Source organism: Fukomys damarensis, unplaced genomic scaffold (genome assembly GCF_012274545.1).
Source record: "Fukomys damarensis isolate Sample0158 unplaced genomic scaffold, DMR_v1.0_HiC HiC_scaffold_5, whole genome shotgun sequence".
Taxonomy (NCBI): domain Eukaryota; kingdom Metazoa; phylum Chordata; class Mammalia; order Rodentia; family Bathyergidae; genus Fukomys; species Fukomys damarensis.
In genome coordinates, this window is record NW_022900917.1 from 23,237,116 (window position 1) to 23,259,763 (window position 22,648).

Consider the following 22,648-nt stretch of genomic DNA (forward strand, 5'->3'; position numbering starts at 1 on the left):
CCGGGCCCGCTCCTCCGGCCTCGCCGCAGTTATGGCTGCTGATGGAGTGGACGAACGCTCGCCCCTGCTGTCGGCGGCCCACTCGGGAAATGTCACTCCCACTGCCCCGCCGTACTTGCAAGAAAGCAGCCCCAGAGGTAAGGCCGGCGGGACCTTTCTACTTGGCCGGGGGAAGCCTGGCAGGGTAAAGACTCGGGAGCCTTAGCTTAGAGGCGGATGCGAGCCCTTTCCTTGGGTCGGTGGAGAAGCATGATGACTGCGTCCTCCTGAGCCTGCCTGCCGATAGATAGCTCCGCCGAATTGCTCTGCTGCCACTGCCCCTGGAAGAGTGTGTGCGTGTATTTCGCCACTACTTGCCCACGGATACTGGATGTGGCGTGGGTTTCCCAAGCTCTGCGTTGCTGTTTTCAGAGCAACCCCCGTGTGCAAGCCAGGAGTTAGTGCAAATCTTTCACAATCATTAACAGATCCTTTTGGGTTGCTGTGACGCCTGGAATACTGCTCTCCTTGGCATCTGTCCTTGAAAGGACTTTAGCTTGAACAATATGCATCTCTTATATTCACCCACCGGCTTGCTGTTCAATAAGGAAACTGCCTTACCAAAGCGAATATAATTAATCACTATTCCGAATATGTCTGAAATTCCTGCCCTTGGGTATTAATCTTACTTGTAAAGAGTGTGTATGAGCTTTAGCTGCAAATGAGGAAGAACCTTCTGATGGAAGGGAAGATGGGATATTTTTATACATATCTGGGTGAGGTTGAAATTAACTTCTAAAAAGTAACCCAAGTTAATACTGCATATATTTCTGTTTTTTTTTTTAATAGAATCAAAAGAGATCGAATTGAATGGGGTATGGAGAAAGAAGCGGGGAATCTATTTGGCAAACTATTCAATTTATGTAAAGACCTGTCTTTGTTCTAAGCCTTTTCAATGATTATACTATAGTAAAAAAATAAGGTGGAGCCAAGCATAATAGAGAATGGCAAGCGAAGTCTGAGAAGATCATCAAATATGGCACTTGCAGACGTAGCCCTAGTGCAGCTCTCTCTTTTTTGTTGAAATGTGAATGTAATTTTAAAACCCAAGGAAGTAAAAGTTAATGCTGTGGAAAACATAGGCAAGTCATGCTTCTTGTAACGCAACTTTCTCTAAATTCAAACCTGAAACTGGAGTAGCTGTAGAGCAGGTTGAACTTGTCCAGTATTTAGATTTTACATTTAACACATTATAACTTGAAAATCAACTATCTAGATCTTAATCCACACTTAACAAGGAGCAAGACAAAGGGAAAGATGTGTAGTTATGAATAATGCAGTGTGATTGATGGCTTGAGAGGTAAAATGTAAAGTGGAACAGAAACACACTTCACAGGAAACCCACAAGTCATGTTCGTTGGTCAGCATTAATTACCACTGTATCAGAGGACACCAGGTACGGGGGTTTCCTTGGTAGTGGTGGTGGGGGATTTGATATGAATATTTTACTGTTACCTAAATTGTTATTCATTAATTTTTAATTAATGTTTCAATTTCATTGTTTTTTAAAAACAAAATACTTGGTAATTTTTATTAAGAGAACCAGTTTGACCAAAGAATCTATCTTCATGCCCTCTGTTTTGAATTCCTGTTTTTGTATTTTTCGTAAACTTGGGGCTATATTAAAAAGTAGTAACACTTATATTCATGGGCCTGTATGTAGACTTATTATTTAACATGGATTTCTTTAACCTGATCAAACTCCTCAAACTATGCTGTAAGTATAAGTTCCAGTTCAGCTGCTGGGAAAATGTTATTTGATTCTGGAATACAGGGACTTTAAACAATCAGAGAAATAACAAATAGCTTATTCTGCCTTATCATAGAATATAATAATATAAGAATATATAAAATATGTCTGAGTATATAATATATCTGAATATATATATATATAATATACAAAGCAGGCAGTTTTTAACACAGGTGAATGAGGGAGTTAGATAATTAGAAACAATGATCCTTTGTGGTATAATACCTATAAAGCAAGAAGCATAAGTGAGAAGTGAAGCCATTTTATTTACATTTTTGACAGAATAACTTTTCTTGATTAATAACAAATAATCATCTTCAAAAATACTCTGAGTAATACACAAGATCTAACTCTTGAAGGCCGTTGCTATTCCTTCTTGCAGTAATTTTTTGGGCAGCACATTGTGTCAGACAGTGCTCTAAGCGAGCAAGACTGACCAAACCAATGCCCTCATGGAGCTGTTGTAGTGGAAAAAAAGGGTAAGTAAATGCATGATTGAATGAATTTAGCTTCCAAGAAAACTTCTGCTGCTAAGCCGGATGTTGTTGATAATTGAAAACAATTAGAATTGTTCATTGGAATTCAAAAGACCAGAAATAGAATGTGCTTTTTAATAATAAAGTATTGTTTATGATACTATTTTTTTCAGCTTTAATTGAGTTTATTGGTACATTTTAGGGATACAGTACAGTTACATTCATTGTTGGAATCTTGTACCTCTACATGACAAGTCTTGGTTCTCATTTTTTCCCCTTGTCCCTGCCCTCCCTTCACCCCCTCCTCCCCTCCCCATCTACAACCACTTTATTTCCATCTTTTCATTATCTCACATTTTTTTCTTTTCCCTTTTTACCTTTCCCCTACCCGTCCCACCTTCCCTACACCTTTAGCTCCTTTCTTCCCATTTCTCAACGTCAGTGATCTTATTAGGATCTTCTGTATTATTGTAGATTATTCACACCAGAGAAACTACTTGGTATTTACACATGTGTGCCTTATTTATTTCACTTAGGAGTATATCTTCAATATGTATGTTTATGATACTATTAATAATTACCCAGACATTTATTGAAAAAAAACCATAAGTATATTTTCTCCCATCCAATCCATTGCTCTTTGTGTCACCTTCTAAGGAACATAAATACTAGTGCTCACCCCTGTTCTGAGTTGAAAGTTTTTGTATTTTTATTTCTAGACAGGTTATTAATAGTAGAGTGGGGAGCAGCTAGCACTGTGCATTAGGTTTTAGCCCAAGAAGAACCTTGTAATCTGGTGACAGTCTGGTGGGTTTTCTGTGGGTTTCTAAGGGAAATGCTTCAAGTGGCCTCCACTGTAATTACTGATTCCTACATAGAGTAGAAAAAAATAGTGCTCTGTTTGATATACTTGCCAGCTTTTGTGTAAGCATAGAAGTTAAAATTCAAGACTGTTTAGGCTCAGTTAGAAGGAGATTTAAAAAAATAAACATGAAACTTACACACATAGGGTATGTTAATTGATTATTTATACATCTACTAATTTTGTAGTTAAGATATGCCAAACAAATATGACCTTTAAATTTATTACTTCCCCTGAGAGAAATGCTTTATATATGTATATATGGGCTTGTCTAATTGTCTCTGCACAGTTTTGACTATGGTAATGTGATTTCTATATATATTTTACTGTAGTTCATATAGGGAGAAAATACTGTGTTTTGCAGAAAGAGATAGTTTGATTTACTTGGTTTCTTTCCTTTAATCTCTCTCTCTCTCTCTCTCTCTCTCTCTCTCTCTCTCCCCCCCCCACACCACACACACACACACACACACACACACACACACACACACAAAATTTGTTCACTAGCCAAGCTCTATTGTAGGAGATGAAAACAATACTGACTCCTCTTCCAGTACACTGGAAGAGACTTAAATGACATTTATCCAAACAAATGGAAAATGCGTTGGGGATGAGGACCATGCTGGAATGTGGCCAGTGCCTACAGAGTATATGTTATGGTTTAACCTGACAAGAGAAGGCATTTCTGAGGCCTTGATGAGCATTCTAGGGAAGGAAAGTGGTTTGGGCAAATCCTTCAGCATGATGAAATGCAGAAAGTACATGAACTGGAGGAAGTACAGTGCAGTAAGATGTATGGAAACAGAGAATGTGGTGCAAAAAGGAAAGGGAGACATAGAGTATGATTGATAGTCTTCAAAGACTCTCCTCCAAAGAACTGTGCAATCAAATATTCAAATCCTGTCGTAGTTTTACCTCTTCCATCTGGGCTGATCCTATGACTTAATTTTGATCTCTAGAACAAGGTAGAAAATAAGCTGAATGACTTTGGAGGCTAAGTCAGAAGAGGTTTTACAGCTTTGGTCTTGGTCTCTTGTGAGGTGCCTTCTTGGAAAAGTAACTTGTTGTGTAGGAAGTGGAATATCCTGAGGCTGTCGTGCTTGGAGGAACCCCAAACTAGCAACATGGAGAGAAGTTTCATGGAGACAAAGCTGTCTGACCAGGCCTCAGATGTGAGTAAAGATACCATTTTGGAAACTGCTTAGTTCAATGCAGAGTGGCCATAGCCAAATTCTTACTGCATAAGAGGCTGTAGGTGATAACTATCTGACTGAGGCTAAACGATTCACGGAATTGTAAGCACTAGTATGAAACTGTTATTTTTAAACTACTAGGATTTTGTTTTGTAGCAAAAATGATCAAAACAATAAATATTAGTCTGTCAATCCAGAGCACTGTCTGTGGATTATGTTAAGGAATCTTATTTTAAAAGGGATAAATGGACCAAGTTTATATGGTTCGATGTTTATATGAAATCACTCTCTAGACAATGAATAAGAGGGTTGGCTAGAATAGATGAGAGGGCTTACTTGATGCTGTAATAATTCAGGTACATTTAGTGAACTGGTGGTAAGTTGGATTCATGTCATGGTAGAAATGGGAGGCATGGGATGATATTTAGGAAGTAAATTGAAAAAGGCTTGCTGATGAATGGCCCAAGGGAGTGAAAGGGTAGTGGGAAGGATATACCCTAGAAACCTGCCTTTTACAACTCAGTGTTGTGATTACCTAATCTAAGACATTGAGCACCAGAAGAGAATGAAGTTTTGGGGAATACAGGGGAGCATGAGCTTAGGTTTAGCAAAAAGCATTCCAGATAATTCAAGAAAACTTGTGACAATTTGATCTACAGGTTTAGGACTAAGACAAGACCTGACCTGAAAATATAAAATTATATATTTTTTTTCATTAAGTTTATTGGTACATTTTAGGTCCACAGTACAGTTACATTCATCATTGAGATCTTGTACCTTTACATGATGTATCTTGTTTCTTATTTTTTCCCCATGCCCCTTACCTCCCTTCAACCCCTTCACCCTTCGCTATTTACAAAGATTTTGTTTCCATTTTTTCCTTTTCTCGTATTTTTTCTTTTGCCTTCTCTCCTTTCCCTTACGCATCTCACTTCCTCCACCCCTTTAGATATTTTCTTTAAAATTATATATTTTTGCATCATAGTGATAGCTAAGTACATGGATGCTGATTCAAAACATCTCCCAGTCCCACCCCTGTCCATAGAATATGCAGGTGATAAAATATAATTATTCTATGAGCGTAATTTAAGCTTTCTGACCGGTGGCCTTCAGCTCTGAATGGTCGTAAAAATTGTACCAGTTTGAAAAGGTTTGGGAATTTCCATGTGAGATTACCTAGGGGAGAAAAGTAAATTAAGAAGAGGGCCAGGGTAAAGTTTTGAAAAGCTCCCATGATAAATGACTTGATAGAAAGATGAACTTACCTGCCAGTGAAACAGGATAAAAAGTAGGAACAATAATATCATAGAATCCAAGGGAATAAAATACTGTCCTTAAAGAAAGAAGAACTCATTGGGCATGGTGGCACATGCCTGAAATGCCAGCACTGTGGGAGGCTGAGACAGGAGGATCACAGGTTTGAGCCCACTTTGGGCAACTTAATGACTTAGCAAGCCCCTGTTTCAAACTAAAAAATTAAAAAGGGATAAGGATGTAGCTCAGTACAGAGGCCCAGGGTTCAAAACCCGATGATAAAAAAGAAAATCTCACTTTACTTGCCAAGGATTGTGAGACCCACTGGAAGCCAGGTTGGCACAATGAACAAGAGAGACGCAGCATATTTGAGATCAGCTTCCTGATGCTCCTTCAAGGCCCTGATAAGGTGTGTGCCTGCTTTGGTTCTGAGAAAGAAGGTCTTGCTGAATATGTGTTGCTTGATTTTATGCTAACCTAGTGCTGATCCTTTGTTAAAAGGAGGTTTTTTTCGAACTGGTTCTGCTACACTGAGGCCACAACCTCATGAAGGGAAAACAAAGCCAAAACACTGAGGAAATGTATCAGCTTCCAACTTTCCCATTTCCTCTCAGAATCGTTTTCCATTATTCTGTAGGCATCAGGTTCCAGGACTCTTTTATTCTGTTTTATAATGCCCACATTTCCTGCTAGCTGTACCCAGCATCTTTAAAACATTAATTAAGAAATGTTTCATTCATTCAGCCATCCTTTCAACTATGTGAGTGCCTCTTATACTATACCAGATGCTGGAGAGCATCTATTCCAGTCAAAGATAGATAACAAGCGTTATAATTTCAGAGTAAAGAAAATGAAGCAGGATTGAGGATAAAGACTAATTGTCTAGGTGGGAAGTGTTGCAGAAAAGACATATTGGAGATCGTAATCACTCACAGATCTAAAAATGGAGTCAGAATCAAGTCCTTGAAGGTCTGGGGCAAGTGTTCCAGGCATCAGGAACAGCAATTATAACACTTGCTGTTTTAAAAACAGGGAAGACTGTGGGTTAGCTTGTGAGGAAAAGGGGGTAGAAGAGACCAGAGGTGTAGACTGGAAGAGATCGGGCAAACTGTGTAGGCCACCCTTAGGACATGGGAGTGTATTCTGAGATTTGTTTTGTTTTGTTTTCTGTTTTTGAGACAGGGTCTCACTGTGTAGTTGAGGCTGACCTGGAACTCACTGTGTAGCCCAGGCTGGTCTTGGAGACTTTGGGGCAATGGAGAGATGTAAAATGTTTTACTTTTTAAGAAGATCATCCTGATTAGTGTGTGAAGAATGGATTATTAGGGGATGCCAAGAAGGGAATAATAAGGCATGAGACTAAGCCAGGGGCGGGCTATCGGAGTAAAGTGGGCAAGAGGTTCTGCCGATATGTGGTAGAGTAGAGATGATGCAATAATGGAAGCACTGAGATGTGGTTGGTTTTAGGACATGTTTTAAACACAAAGCATCAGGACTTGCTAATGACCTGAACAGTGGAAAGGAAGGATTTAAGTAACTAACGTGACTTAAGCAACAAGGCACAAGGTTTTGCTTTTATCTGAGGTAGACAAACAGGAAGGGGAGTTTGCCTGTGTGTGGGAGGAGGAGGACAGTGGAAATCAATGTTTTGTTAGATGTGTTGAGTCTGGAATGCCTAGTCATCATTTCAATGAAGATGTCAAGTATGCAGTGGGATGTACAGGTTTGCAGTCTGAGGAAACATTGCACTGTGCTGGAGAGTAAACTTCCTTCCACAATTATTCATTAAATGTATGATAACATTTTCCCTTGGTGGGAGATGATGCTTTCAAATTTCCATTTATTTCCAAGGAAATGTAAAATTCTTTTCAGGAATGTCACACTTGGAGGATAGAGAATTCTGTTGAAAGTTTGCAAGATAAATACAGATGCTAGCCAGATGGACACACGTGTTGCAGAGGAGAATTAGCAGGATGGATGTTCATAGCTATCCTTGAGGTCAATAACTAGCTCTCTGGGAAGGGATCCAAATGGAAACTCACATCTTTCCCTTTGGGGAAAAGCAAGCAATTCTAGGTATGCTTTGGGCTGAGCTATTTTGTGTTTTATTTTTTAATATGACTAAGAAATATCGAATTTACTGGAAAATACACCCATTTACTAGCTGCTACAAGGGAATACATTTCTGCTGGTTTAGGGCCTTGAGATTACCAGGCAAGTGTGCAACAATCACTGAGCTACATCCTCAGCCATACTTTTTTTTTTTTTTTGGAGAGAGAGGGATGCAAAATTGATGTTTTGAAGTGGGTTTTTTTTTTTTTCCTGTAAGAATTTTTTTAAATGTGAAAAAAGCAAAAATATTTTGTTTCTTTGCCTGAACTTCAGGTGAGATTATCAAGCATTGTGTAACTAAATCCCTTTATAGTCTCAGAGAAGATCTGCTACCCAGGTATGGTTTTGCCTGTAGACCAGAGACTTATCGTTTATCTCTGCCAGTTACTACCTATTTGATGTTGGAATAGTTACTGCACATCTCTGGGCCTCAGTTTCCCATATTCTTCCCAGTTTCTTATATTATGCTTCTTTTAGCTTTTATATTTTGTGACACAATTGTTATTTGTAAGAAATCTGGATAGGCCTAGGAAAATGCAACTATGGGTTGAGTATTTCTTTTGTGAAATGCTTGGAATCAGCAGTGTTTCAGATTTTGGAATATTTGCATAGACTTTATTGGTTGAACAGCCCTAATCCACACATCCTGAATCCCTAATGCTCCGGAATTCATGTCAACACTCAAAGTGTTCTGGATTTCAAAGCATATCCAATTGTGGAATTTTGGATCAAGGGTGCTTAGTGTGTACAACTTTAAAAGGTAAATGCTTATTGCCTTTCCTCCTATCACCGTTTTACTTCCATGATCCTCCTTGTTACTTCAATTCTTGTGCTTACTCTTTTAGAAATTGAAAAAATAATTTATTGAACACTAAAGAGTGTTACCTGGCTTTTTTAAGATATAGAAACCAGGCTAGCCTTCGGTGTCACATTGCTCTGAGGAATACATTTGTGTGTGCTACATGACTGGTTACATTGTATTTATTTATTTATTTTACTTGCATTGATGTTTAGTTTAATCATTTTTAAAAGTTTTTATCAGCACAAATTTGCAGTACATAATGATTACATTCATTGGGGAGGGTGGTACATGTACATAACCCTTCTTAATTTTTTTTACTTCCCCTTCCACGGCCCTTCTTCCCCCCTCCCTTAATCCTCTTCCCTTTTGCAAATGGTCTATCTCCCTGTTTCCTATTGTCTTTTATTTTGCTCTTTAATTTATTTATACTTTGGGTTTCTTGTTTTAGAGCATTTTATTCTAAATACACATTTGTAAAGGCAGTGTCAAATGCTTTTTTCTAATCGTACATGGTTGTGCATACCTATAACCTCTGCATTCTGGGAAGCTCAGGAAGGAGGATTACAAGTTGGAGCCTAGCCCAGGCAAGTTACCAACTGTCTAAAAAAACAGCAAGGGTGGGGATAGATCTGTGGATGTAGGGCAATGTCAAGGCCCTGAGTTCTGTTCCCCAGTATCACAAAGACATGAAATCTTTCTACCATACTTTGTTGAAATAGATAAGCTTGGTAGATTGATAATGTAGATTTTCAAACAGTGTCCAAGAAAGCTCAGAATTGTTCAACATTGGAAGATGTGGTTGCTGCAGAGGAAGATTTTGAGGGAAGGCATATTAGAAGATGACATTTTATAGTTTCAGAAATCAAGTAAAGTGCTATGATTCACCATAACAAGGAGAAGCACATACAGAAAAGAAAGTAAGTAGATTTTGAATGAGAAGACATCTGCAGATATCTATTATGTCATACAATTTTACCCAAATATACATTAAGTTTTACTAATCTATGTGGATTCTACAACCTAATACAAAAACATTCTAAAATTTTATAACAAAAGCATTTTTAATATTTATAGTATTTAGAGGTCGTATTCTGATTCTCTATGTAGAATCCTTTGCCAGGCCCAACAAAAGTATTGGACTTGCTGCTAGCTTTGAGGACAAAGTTCATTATCAAAATCATCAGACTTGCCTGAATGCAAGATGTCTAAGTGCCATTTCTGCCGTACATATTAATCAAAGCAATTATAAGTCACTTGGATTCAATGAAAGAAAATATGAACTTATCTCTCAATGGGAAGAGTAACCAAGAATTCATGGCCATTGTTATAAAACCATCACAATAAGCCGTGGCACAGAGAGGGGGTGTGGAGAGGAGGGAGAGAGAGAGAATGGAACAATATCAGCTGGAAAGAAGTGAGACAACTCAGTATACCATTATGGAAAGATGGCCTGGATATACTCTAGAGGGAAAAAAGTGATACAGTGATAGGGTGAACAATATGTGTAAAGTACACTCTCTTTGTGTAAGAAAAGAGGAAATTACAATATATATGTGTACATTACCTATATAATGATTAAAATATGTGTATGTGTACTAGCCTAAAAAAACACTGGAAGGCCATATATGACAATAATACAACAGGAAATCTCTGAAGTAGGACATAGTAGATGGATACAGGCATTGGAATAATAATTCTGAGCATGTGCCATGTTTTTACATGATTTTTTATTTTTAAGGCATGAAAATATATTACCGTTGCTGTTAAAATTCATTATATCAGAAAAATAAATTATACTTTGGTCACATTATTGATGCTTGTGGAGTTTATCCTTGATTAGTAATCTGAACTTATTAAGAGAAGCAGTTTTTTAGACTGTTTTTCCCCATCTCTATACAAGCCCTACAGTTTTACCTATTATATTTCATCATGCTTGTATGGGTCCATTACTGCAGCCAGCCAAGATCTTAATAGGAAGTGTCCTGTTTTAGAACAGAAAAGATATCATTGTGTCTATGTTTTTCCCTTATACTGTATTCTTTGCCTTATGTTAGTGTTATTTATTAGCCATTTCTAGTCTTTTCCACATGGGTATTTACTTATTATTTCCTACAGGTAGATGAATAGGAAAAAGATTCTGGAAATTAATATTCACATTCTACCCATCATCAGCCCTTTTCTTTCATGTAGTCTCTTCTAATTTCTGCTGATGGAAGATATATGTTTCCAATGCACTATCTTGAAACATTTCCACTGTATATCTTAGTGCTGATTTGTGTACCTGATCTTACAGAGATGGGGAAGGACTTAGCATCCCTATCTGTTTTTTTTAATCTTTCTCCATTTGATCTCCTACATCAAGGTGCTTAACACAGCACATTTCCATTGTGTGAATGAAAAGCACGGCATGTATAATGGTGATGATCAAGCCGCTCAGAGAGTGAGGGTTTAACAGAGAGCTGGCAAAAGCAAATGACCAGTGATCCAGGAGAGTGTGATGGCAGACCCCCTTTCTTAGAAATAGCAAATGAAGGAACTTTGTGACCATCAGTCCTGCGCAGGCTACAATTCAGAGCTGCCATTTTAATGATGATTTTTGTATTTCTTTATGTAATCTCTGTATTTTAATATGAAACAGAGTATATAAGTAATAAAATTTAGGGGGTTTGTTTACATACTGTCTTTTAGCTCTTTAAGTGTAAAAGTAAATATTCTAAGATGCTTATCATGTTGTATATATGTATTATATTTTGCTCAGATTTATGAATGTCTCAGATTCCCAAATTATTAAGCCATTGTCTTTTTCTCATTTGCCATTAATCTTTAGATTATTAAAAAATTAGTAAAATACCTCAAATTAGAAAAGTTCAGATTATAATATACTAATGATATACTAATTCATGTTATCTAATCATCATATCTTCTAGTACTACTAGACTTTAACATCATGTTATATTGTTTCATATATTTAAGCAAATGAAGTGTTACAAAGCCAGTCGAGTTGTCTCCAATCGTGATATACTGTGGTCACCTTTTCCCTCATATTCTCTTTTATCTAAGTTATCTGAAAATAAATTTTGGGGCTGGGGTATCACTCAGTAGTTGGGCACTTAGCATACTGAGGTCTTGGGTTTGATCTCCAGCATCACAAAAAAATTGTGGATGTTCCATTATAAGTGTGATTTATAAACACTTTTAGTTATTTCATGGGTATATCTAATTAGATACAAAGACCTGTCTTTCTTTCTCTTAGAAAATATAGTCTTGATATCAGTAAAATGAGCTGCCCCAGAAAAATGGAATAGGAATTCTTTACTCCCTCAGGAGGCTATTGAAGATGTTTCTTGATTTCTACAGTGTTTTTTTTTTTGCCGCAAAACAATTATTTTTTCTACATTAAAACAAGCATCTCTATTTTTCTTGAAATGTGCATTCTTGAAAGCAATCATGAAAACCACAAAATGAGAATGGAGGCATGAAAATAAATATTATCGTTTCAGGTGAGTCAATTCCAGAAAATTTTGGGTCTTCTTTGAAATAGAAATAGTTAAGACAAGGAAAGAATATGTAACTGATAACCCATCAATACTTGAAGGAAGCACCAGGATATTGCTAGGATAAAGTAGAGACTGCCCTAGGAGAAATCAGAGCAGCAGCTGTTGCCATCTGGAATTCGTCATTAACAGGGTATTGGGCATTCTTTGCCAGCATCTCTAGTAACATGGCAGTTTTCAGTTAATGGCTCATAGTGAGACTCAATATTCATCAATTCCTGTTAAATAAAAACTCCTGGTTCATTGGTACCATTGTGTACCCCAGACCAATGTAAGTGCCTGCAAGCAGGACTGGAGGTGCTAGGATGGAGATTCATATTGGTGCCAAGCTCATATTACAACCACACTTAAGGTATGGCTGTGTTCTTAGAGCTGCTGTCCGGAGGAGCGCATCAATGGTAAAAACATACGGAAAGGATACAGTGCTCAAAGAAATTCTAAATTGTGCCAGGATGACTGTCATTACCCTTCTTCCCTCCTCTCTCCAACTCTAGCACACACTCCGCCTTTCTCAGATGTAATTGTTTTCTGTGCTCCCTAAGTCCACTGTGCCACGTCCTAATGAGGGTGGCTGACACACTAATGTCATTGTCGTTTTATTGCTTGCTGCATTTTTAGGATGTGAGCTTGCTGAGCCCTGGGAACTCTTTGAATCCCAGGAACATCCCTCATCCTCCATGGTACAGCTGATGGACATCTAGCACAAGGCCTGTCATGGAGTTCATGCTTTGAGTACCCGAACCCACTGGATGTTAACTGACTTCTAGGTATCCCCCATAGGTACCTGGTTGGTTGTTGCTTTTCACCTGCCTGAAGCCACAGGTTGCTTGACTTTCTCTGGGATCAGAGCTCATAGAGCTGTCCTATCACACTTCTTAAGAAACAAAGATTGTCATGGAGCGTACTCAGAATAGCAAGTGAATCAAAGGCAGATGTGATAGATATTGTATTCCTTCCTTCCTTCTTTCCTCCTTTTTTTTTCTTCCTCCTTTATGGAGAGCGCAGCCATGTTGACCTGTGATTCACCCGAGCGGGTGTGGACGTGCCGTCGCCCATAGCAACGGGCTAGTTCAGCTGGTGGTCTGATCTGTTGCCTAGCAACTGTAACGGTTTTCTTCTGGAATATGTGGGCGGTACTCTCGCTTCCGGGAGAGTATAAAAGGAAGAGGTTCTGTAATAAATAAAGCAAGGAACTTGAGAAGAAAGGTGCCTCCTGTCTCTCTTTCCTCGTCCTTTCAGGTTTAGGACCTGCTGGCAGGATTCTGACGTCGCGGCTCGCGACACTCCTTCTTTCCCTCCCTTCTGTACTAGAGATTAAACCCAGGGCTTTCACACTGAGCTACATCCCTGCTCCCCCCTTTTTAAAATTTTGAGACAGGATCTCACTGACTTACTAAGTTGCCCAGGCTAGGCTTAAACTTGTGATCCTCCTGCTTCAGCCTTCTGCGGTGGGATTACAGTTTTGTACCACTGTACCCTGCTCAATCTGGGTATTTCCTTTTCTCAGTAAACAGTCTAGGTCTTTCTGTGGAAAGTTTGAAGGAAGATTTGCTGGACATGCTAGAATAGTGTTGGTGGTTGCTTCCTTAAGGACACCAGCCAACCCTTCAAAAATTGCTTGGGTTCTGTGAACCTGTTGTTGTTGAGAACTGGTGAGAAGATTGTGTCTGTACTGTGGCTCTTTAAGATAAGTTTCTGGCTAAAATATAAACTTTTTTCTATCATATACAGCCAAGTAACGTGTCTTTTGGGTTACCCATCCATTTTAGTCGCAGGCTAATGTCAGCCAACCATTGTCAAAGGTCCTTGTGGGCAAATATTTGAATATCTATTACTTAGGTTTATGATAATGAATGCACTTTGTCTTTGGTATTTAAATGCTGCTGCTGATTTATTACTCTAGAATCCTATAATCCCTGCTGACATCAGGTAGCACATCTCAGTGGAGCCCTCGCATATTGTATTGCTTGGTTCCACATTGGAAAGTAACCACGTCCAGATGCCTGTGTTTCTCTAATGTATATATTAGTGAAGCGGGTATGCTCTGGGCCTTCTCAGAGGATATGGTGGGGGTGTAGGTATTAGGGTTCTTGTGATAAATCCATTCCAACATTCTCAACTCCATATGCCTTTGCTTGCTTCTTCTGAATCATGCTAGGGTTAGTCTGGCATTTCAGCCTCGTTAAATGTAAGTCCACGTCTCATTAACCAGTGTGTAAAGTCTTAGAGCCACATCTAGATTTAAAGCAAGCATTGAGTCCAGCCATCCTGTTTTACTATTGTCTTAGTTACTTTCTCATTGCTGGGTCAAAATATCCAACACTCACAAATTAAAGGAGGAGAGGTTTATCTTACCTCAGAGTTTGAGAGGTTTCACTACAAGATGGGGTGGCGTGGCAGAGAAGCTTCACAGAGGAGAAATAGTCCTTGGCAGGGCAGGCAGCAAGCAGTAAGCAATGAGCCTGCCTTTCCCTTTTTATTCCATTCAGATTACAAGCCTATTGATTGGTGCCACTTACACCTAGGGAGGGTATTGTGCCTTCAGTAAATCCATTCAGCCACACACAGAAGTATATTAATTCAATCAGTGGACTGACCCAATTATTACACATCCATAATCCATATTCATATACCCTAGATCCAACCACCTCTGAAAAGTCCTGCCTCTGAGGGCCTGAGGCTTTTGAGGAACATCTACATATTAGCCATAACAATTATTATATTCCATCTCCTTTTGTCACTCTTAGGATCTACACAAATATTTTCTGACAGTACATATCATCTACACTTTGCAGTTCTCTCACTTCTTCCTGAGTCGGACTTTGCACTTGTCTTCCTGGAGCATGTTGAGATGTGATCCTGTTTATGGATCTTGACACAACAAAGGGTTTTGATAATGGATCTTAAGGAAAATGGCTCTCTCAGGTAAGGGCACTACAGTTTTTCAGCACAGGAAAGCTAGAGACAAGAGAAGCTATTTTCTTCTTGCAAAAGAATCTCAAAGTGACTCAGGGTTTTAAGATTCTCAGCTTGACTTTGGTACAACCCGATGGCTCCATTCCAAGTTCCAGAGCTTCACACTTGCAAATAGTATTCCAGCTTTCAATAAGAGCCTTAGCAAGGCTAACATTAGAATTTGTAATCTGCATAATTAAGTTTTGCATTTGATTTCCAACAATGTTTTCCCTTTCTTAGTTAAAATTGGATGATACTTTTAAAGCTGTGATAGAGCTTTTCCTGTTCTCTAATTATGACTTGAACTGAATTTAAAGACCTGAGACTCATATTTGCTTTCTGTAAGGGCCCAGTGCATTCATGAAAATCCATGTACCTCACAGTCCATGCAACATTATTACTATCCTAGTGATCCGGTGAATTACTACTGTCCCAGTGTGCTGATGATCAAGTCCCATACAGGTCATCTGATGGGGATTCTTCATAATGGCACCATATGTCACAGCAGATTTCTACCATACAGTTTCCCATTGGTAAGGAGCTCTGCATGCCATTAAAACCCATATTTGCTCAACCGCTCCTCTAATTCCACTGGTGTGTTTCCCAGAATCACTTCTCATATGAATTTCTGTATCAGGCAGGACCTGGGAAGAGGACAGAAACCACACAACAGAATTTAATACAAGGAATGTTCAACTCAGTATCAGGTTGTTAACTGGGTAGCTGAAAGGTGTCAGGAGGCAGCAGAAAGCAGCTACCATTGCTAGAGCCAGAGAATAAAAAGGAAAAGACTGGAACTTTTTTTAAAACCTAGTAACTTAGAGGAGGATTCCTGCAGAACCGAAACTTGACTTCTGAAGAGGCACAGGCCAGCTGACGCTTTTAAATCTGAGGGTGATCTTGTACATCTAAGGAAGGAGGGAGCACTGTCTAGTGGGTACTGGGGTTTTCTCTTAGGAGAAACAGTGAAGTTGGTTCTGGGAAATGTTGAAAACTGCAAACTGCATTCATCATTGCAATGGAAAAGTACAGTTACTGCCAGAGTAAAATAGAACTCCTGGGGTGACATCTAAAGAAACAGAAGGTAGATTGGAAGCTCACAGGTAACAAATGGAGAGAACAATCCCTTCTCCCTCCAGCTTTCCAGGCTCTCTTTATCACCTGGTAATAGAGGACAGCAGCCAGCTGGTGAAGTCAAAGCATGGCTTGCGTTCTTCCAGCTCCAGCATCACAATGCAGAGCACAGAAGGGTGGATTTGGAGTTTGGGGCAGAAACCTGATTGATAACATGCTGACATTCGAATTTGACTTTTGCTGGACAGATCCTCCTTAGAATGTCATGGTTTGGGGAGAACCCAGCATTCTCTTGGAATAGTTTTATTTCTTTGGTTTCAGAGAAGAGATGGAATGGAAAGAATACTTCTTTTCTTTTTCTGTTGACAGAAGCAGCCATTTCATAGTGGCCAGATGATTCTCTCCCTAACATACTCTCCCAAAGATACTAAGGGAAAGTGAGTCCTTGCAATGGAAACTGCAGGAGGAAAAGCAGTGCTTACCCCACAGGCTGCTTTTTCTATAATAGTATCCTAAAATATCACTCATTTTAATCTGCTTCCATTTTTCAATTTTCATACATCTTTGTCAAGAGCTTGAAGGGCTTAATGTAAAGAATATGCAAGTAAAGTTAGTGAATTAAACTGGCAAATATTGCCATTAAGAAACTTGTAAAGGAATAACTGAGATAATAAAAGTCCGAGGAACCCAGCAAAGCAATTTCAACCTTCAAAATGTTGGAGGACATAACTGGGAAAAACCCTGAAGTATAGATTAATACATCAGGATGAATTAGCAAAACAGAAACTGTTTGGCATAAAACAGATAAATTATGTTGATGTTTGTGAAGACAAAATGTAACCTGATCACTTGTGGGTTTACAGACTAATAATGGTTCCTTTTGAGCGTATTAGAAAGACCATTATGTATGCCTTGCAATCCATATGCTGTCATTCTATCGCTTTTATGAGTTTATTTTTCTATGAAATTTTTATAATCATGGAATGATTTTATATATTTTGTTCAATTTTTTATTTTCCTTGACTTCCTGCTCTTCTTCTTAATCCTGTTAATCACAGGTCTGTATTTTTTTTTTTCCAGAAATGGTCACTATCAGATTCTTGCTTGTTTCTGCAGAAGTTCCTCATTAATCTTTACATGTTTTCCCTACATTAGGTCATTACTTATTCAGGGAGGCAGCTGTTGTGTAGAGATCTTCCTGACAGGAGTCAGAGCTTGGCTTTGCTGAATTTTTATGTAAAACTTCAAAAGTCAGAATCTCTGGGCTTTATTTTCTTTACCATCAAATGAAGAAATTAAGCTATACAGTTCCTAAGATTGCTTAAATTTCTAACATTGTATAATTCTGGAGATTTATGGGGGACTTTCAGAATTAAGAATTACTAGTTTAACAAATCTGCCCGCATGGAAATAAAGGATTTTTCATTTAGAGGTAACCTCCTCCCCAAAGAGAATGATCATGGTTTAAGTAATAAGTAATACTCTCCCAAATGAAGAATTTTTATGACTCTTCATATCTAATGATCTCAAATTCTGAGACTACAATGAGCTTTTCTTCTAACACAGAAATCCAGAATAGGTACAGTAGTAGTGATCTGTTGACTGTCTTAAAGTGAAAGAAAATAAACAGATCTATGTTGCTAATTATTATAGGTTTACTAACTGGAAGAAATTTCTGGAATTATAAGTCTCTTACCAGAAAAGAGCTGTAGGAAAAGGTTCCCTTTGTGAAAAGAGAGGCCAAAAGTAAAAAAATATCTCTAAATTGGCTTAGGCTGAAGTAGGGGGCAGAAAATTGAAATGAAAGGCCTAGTAGCACTGTTTAATGGTGCAATTAGGCTACAGCATCTGTCATTCTATTGATCTCTTGGATAGATTCCATTTATCTGGTGTCCAGGACAATGCTTTCTGACTGCCTAGCCTCTCTAAGTGTATATTTTGGAGAGAATAATCTTTTATGTAGAAAAGAGCCATTTTTTTTTTTCAGCCTAGCTGCATTCTCCTGCAAGCAGACTAGTGGTAATACACTTAGTGTTATAAACAGATATGTCTAGTAAACTTCAATGGATTTACTCATTCATTCAACCATTCAGTAAATATTTATTAAGCAGCTTTCATAGACCCAGAATTACAAGTGCCAGTGAATCAGTTCACACCCCACCTTGGCCTCATGGAGCTTAGTCTCTTCCATTTTAAAATTTGGATCCTCTCTATTAATTCTGTCCCCTGCCTCCACTTTCCAAGTCTCCCGTAGAATGGAACATATGTTTTGTCAATGAAGGCTTTCCTTTTCCGACAGATTAAAAATTATGTAGTGAAAATCTGGGGGAAAATTTTGCAGTTTTTTTTTGTTTTTGTTTTTGTTTTTTAGTCTATAGTGCACTTCGGATGATTTTTACGATCTCCTACTGACATTTTCACAGGAAACCCCTTTGAACAAAACTGTGCTTGTCAGAGTGGATGGATTTTAGTGTCCTCTAATGCAGTTGCAATGTGTTGCCTTCTCTCATTATACCCAAGCACTTTTCTTTTAATGAAATTGTATTGTTTTTAACATTTTTCTTTTCAAACATTTGTTGTAAGATGGAGTCTTGGAATTATGGGAGAATGACTTCCTGTTACTTTATACCCCAAAAGAATACCAAGAGAGGAAGTCAATTTTTATAATAATGCTATTGCTAATAATTATTAAAAATGAGGTAGGGTATCTTGAATTTCTAGTGAGATATGTACTCTTTTCCCAAGAATAATGTCTTCTCTACTGAGATCTGATAAAGCTATCTGCAAATGACAAAGCCTAGGATATACTATCAACTCATTGTTCCTTTAATCTGTTTTTGACCTCTTGATTTATACATTACAGGTCACTCTGGATAAAACTCACATCCTTTAAAGGATTTAAAGCTATTTTTGTAATTTAAAACATGTATAACTTCTTTTCAACTTCAGTATTTGGCAGTATTCTGGTTTAAGCTGCCCAGAAATGTAAGCATATTGTCATTTCTAAGTGGCTTGTTTTAGAGCCTTGGCTGCTCTATAAATTCAGTTTATGAATCATTTGGGTGTGTAACACTTGTTGCTAATCCTTTGCAATCTCAAAACAATCTATATGTTAATTGAGAGGATACCACAATAGATAATATATGTGGATTTTAAATATATCAAAGTATGCTCTGACCCTAAAAATATCACAGAATTTTAACTTCATATAATGGATAGAAAACCTCTATTTCGGAAGAACAAAAAGGGAAAAGAAAAAAATGTGAGAGAATGAAAAGATGAAAATAAAGTGTTTGTAGATGGGGAGGGGAGGAGGGGGTGAAGGGAGGGCAGAGGTAAGGGGAAAAAAATGAGAATCAAGACTTGCCATGTAAAGGTACATGATCCCAACAATGAATGTAACTGTACTGTATCCCTAAATGTACCAATAAACTCAATAAAAAAAAAAAAAAAGAAAACCTCTATTTCAAAAGCAGCTTATTTCATGATTAGCTATTGTGATTGTTTTGTAGTGTTATAGAAGCACCATGAGTTAAGCAGTTCTTTTTAGTAGTACTTCAATTGTGTGTAGGGCATGGCCCTTACTGAATGTGTTCAGATGATACCTTATATCAAAAGGAATTTCTCTGCTTATAATTGAGATACAAAATATGATAAAAACATATTGTGAATGTTTAAATTTTTAAAATTATTACAATAAAAGACACATTACTATTAACTGGACTTAATATGCTTCTCTTCTCCTTGGAAAATACATTCTTGCTACTTTTTTGGGGATGGGTACCGGGAATTGAATTCAAGTCCTTGTGTTTGCGAGGGAGGTGGTGGAACCACTGGACTAAATCCCCAGACCCATTCTTGCTACTTTCTGAAGCAATTCTGAAAGGTCTCTTTCTGGAGTGTCTTTCAAGGTGTGATGAAAAATGTGCCAAATGCTGCTGCTTATTGCCATTTAGTGGGAAGGTAGGGTCATAAAAACATTACTGTGGCTCATAACCTTATTCACCTGATTTGGCACTGCAAAACTTACAGTTCTTCCTCAAAGTCAAAATGACCACAAAATGTAAAAAGTTTTGAATCAGTTCAGGATACATAACAGCTCAGCTCAAGATACCATGAAAGAGGACTTCCAGAGCTGCTTCAGAAAGTGACAAGAATGATGGCATCAGCCTTTTTGAAGTAAGGGGGAGTATTTTTTATTGAGTTTATTGGTACTTTTTAGGTAGACAGTACAGTTACATTCATCATTAGGATCTTGTACCTTTACATGACAGATCTTTGTTCTCATTTTTTATACCCCTGCCCTCCCTTCACCCCCTCAACCCTCCCCTATTTACAAAGGCTTTGTTTCCATTTTTCCTTTTCTCATATTTTTTCTTTTCCCATATTAAGACCATGCTCTTCAGTGAAATAAATAAGATACACATGTGTAAATACCAAATAGTTTCTCTAGTGTGAAAACCTATAAGTGTAAGTAAGATCCAAATTGTACAACTGATAATGTGAAGTAGGAAAAAAGGGCTAAAGGTGTAGGGGAAGTGGGAAGGGTAGGGGAAAGGAAAGGGGAGTATTTTGAGGGGCATTAATGGCCATGTGTCTTTTGTTGTAATAAAATTTGTGAAATTTAAACGTTCACTATCTTTTATCATACCTTGTAGCTATAGAAAATGATTAGGCAGCCACCATTTAGTAATTCTGTTCTAGAGTACGTGAGGATTCTTTTTTCGCCAGCTTTTCTAATCTACACTTCTGATAGATGCACTTGATTCTGAAACTAAGGTCTTATCCTTTATTCACTCAGTCAACCTTAGACTGGTAAAAGAAAAAAAAAAAGCAAAAGAAGAAAATCCCAAATAACGGCATATGTGTATTTGTGTGTATCTTTCATTTCACACTTGGAGTGTAAATTTTTAAACATTCATAAAAGTAGGATGAGCAATATAACCTTATATATTATTATATTCATGTATTGTGGTTGTTCCTAGAGTACTTAGTACTAGAAATCACATTTTTTACCAATGGGTATTTAAGTGTATTTCTCAGATTTTTAATTGCAAATAGAAATTTGAGATAAAAATTGTTAAATTTATTTCATTTCTGTTTTATATCTGAAATTGGCAGGTTCTCATCTTAGTTCGAAGTGATAAGTTCAGTTTTCCTTGGTTCAGTTTTGTTTCTCTTTGACTGCCTCCAAATTTTTGGCACAGCCAGAGTCATTGTCTTGGCCTACTATACTGGGATAGCATGGTAGTACACAATTTATGTGTATGTGTAAGTGATCTTAAAACTTCATTTTTGTTGACCATTTTGATGTGTTGGTAGTCAGATTACTAGTGTAAGATTTTTAGTTTATGTATAAACCACAACTCTCTTATTACTGGTTCTTTGGCTTTACCCACAGAAATAAAATGGCTATTTTGAGTACAGGTTAAGGGGGGGGGGAATGAATCATTGGAGAAGTCCTAAGCAAACAAGATTAGGATTTTGTCACAGTGAAGAATGATAACGTAGTCCTATGAATGTTTATGTTCTGAAACTAGGGTAAGTTGGCTATCTTAAAAACAGATATAGGGGAAATTTTGATAATTTCTACTTTACTTCTATTGCTTATATGCTCCTACTAGGTGTAGTAAGTTCTTGAACACTCTAATTCTGTGACTGATATTTTTGCAGCAGAACTCCCACCTCCGTATACAGCCATTGCCAGTCCAGATGCCAGTGGTATTCCTGTAGTCAACTGCCGCGTGTGCCAATCTCTAATCAATTTGGACGGCAAACTTCACCAACATGTGGTTAAATGCACGGTTTGCAATGAAGCTACAGTAAGTGGAGATTTTCATTTTAAAAAGCATAAGTTGTTATCTGACAATCTTATTCCTAAAGGAAGCTCTTTAGTAATGTTACTTAATAGTAGATATGGTTTGGGTACAAATACAACAATCTTCTTTTGGGCTTTGTTTCTTCTGTCTTACTTTTATAATATAAGGGTGACTCCATGTGTATAATTTCATTCAAATTTTTATAGTGACTCTAAGTATGGTGCCCAGGGGCTCTTACTTACTAAAATAAGACTGGCTAGGACAATTATCTGTAAGTATCTTTACTATCTGTCTATATCATAGCTAAATCCATCCTGATAGTCACTGAGATGAAAATATATTAGACTTTACTACAAATGCGTACTTTGTCCTTAATATGTGGAGTGCCTCAATATGCAAGTTGCTAATATTAACTTTTTATTATTAGTATATTTGTGCTATGTAATTAATTATATTCATCTTGGGGAATTGGTACACATACATATGGAATCTTGATCATTTTTACTCTCTCTTCCCCTGCTAATCTCTGCTTGATCTTAATTTTGTAAATGAAAAAGTGTTAGGCAACTAGGAGCTTCTCTGGAGAAAGTCCGGCTTGAAAATAAATGTATGTAATGGTCTGGGGTCCAACAGAAATTCCCTTGTGCCCATTCTTTTTGTCCCTTGTTGAGTTTTGCTGTGATTCATTCTTCTCACATCTTCTAAAGCAGGTATCAGTTTATCTTTCCTGTTGGGAAGCCAGTCTGATAGGAACCTGA

The 22,648-nt window shown here is 37.7% G+C and overlaps 1 protein-coding gene across 2 annotated transcripts in view; it reads left to right on the top strand.

Moving 5' to 3' along the window:
- Window positions 1-6: 6 nt before the first annotated feature.
- Window positions 7-22,648, top strand: part of Pip4p2 (phosphatidylinositol-4,5-bisphosphate 4-phosphatase 2) — a 52,937-nt gene continuing 30,295 nt past the window's right edge. The window contains exons 1-2 of one of the 2 annotated variants that reach the window (XM_019205712.2): window positions 7-137; window positions 21,748-21,893. In XM_019205712.2, the coding sequence (XP_019061257.1) occupies window positions 32-137; window positions 21,748-21,893 (252 nt within the window). In that variant the 5' untranslated portion in view covers window positions 7-31. Of the gene's footprint in view, window positions 138-21,744; window positions 21,894-22,648 lie in introns of both variants that reach the window. The other variant, XM_010611995.3, reaches the window with a different exon arrangement.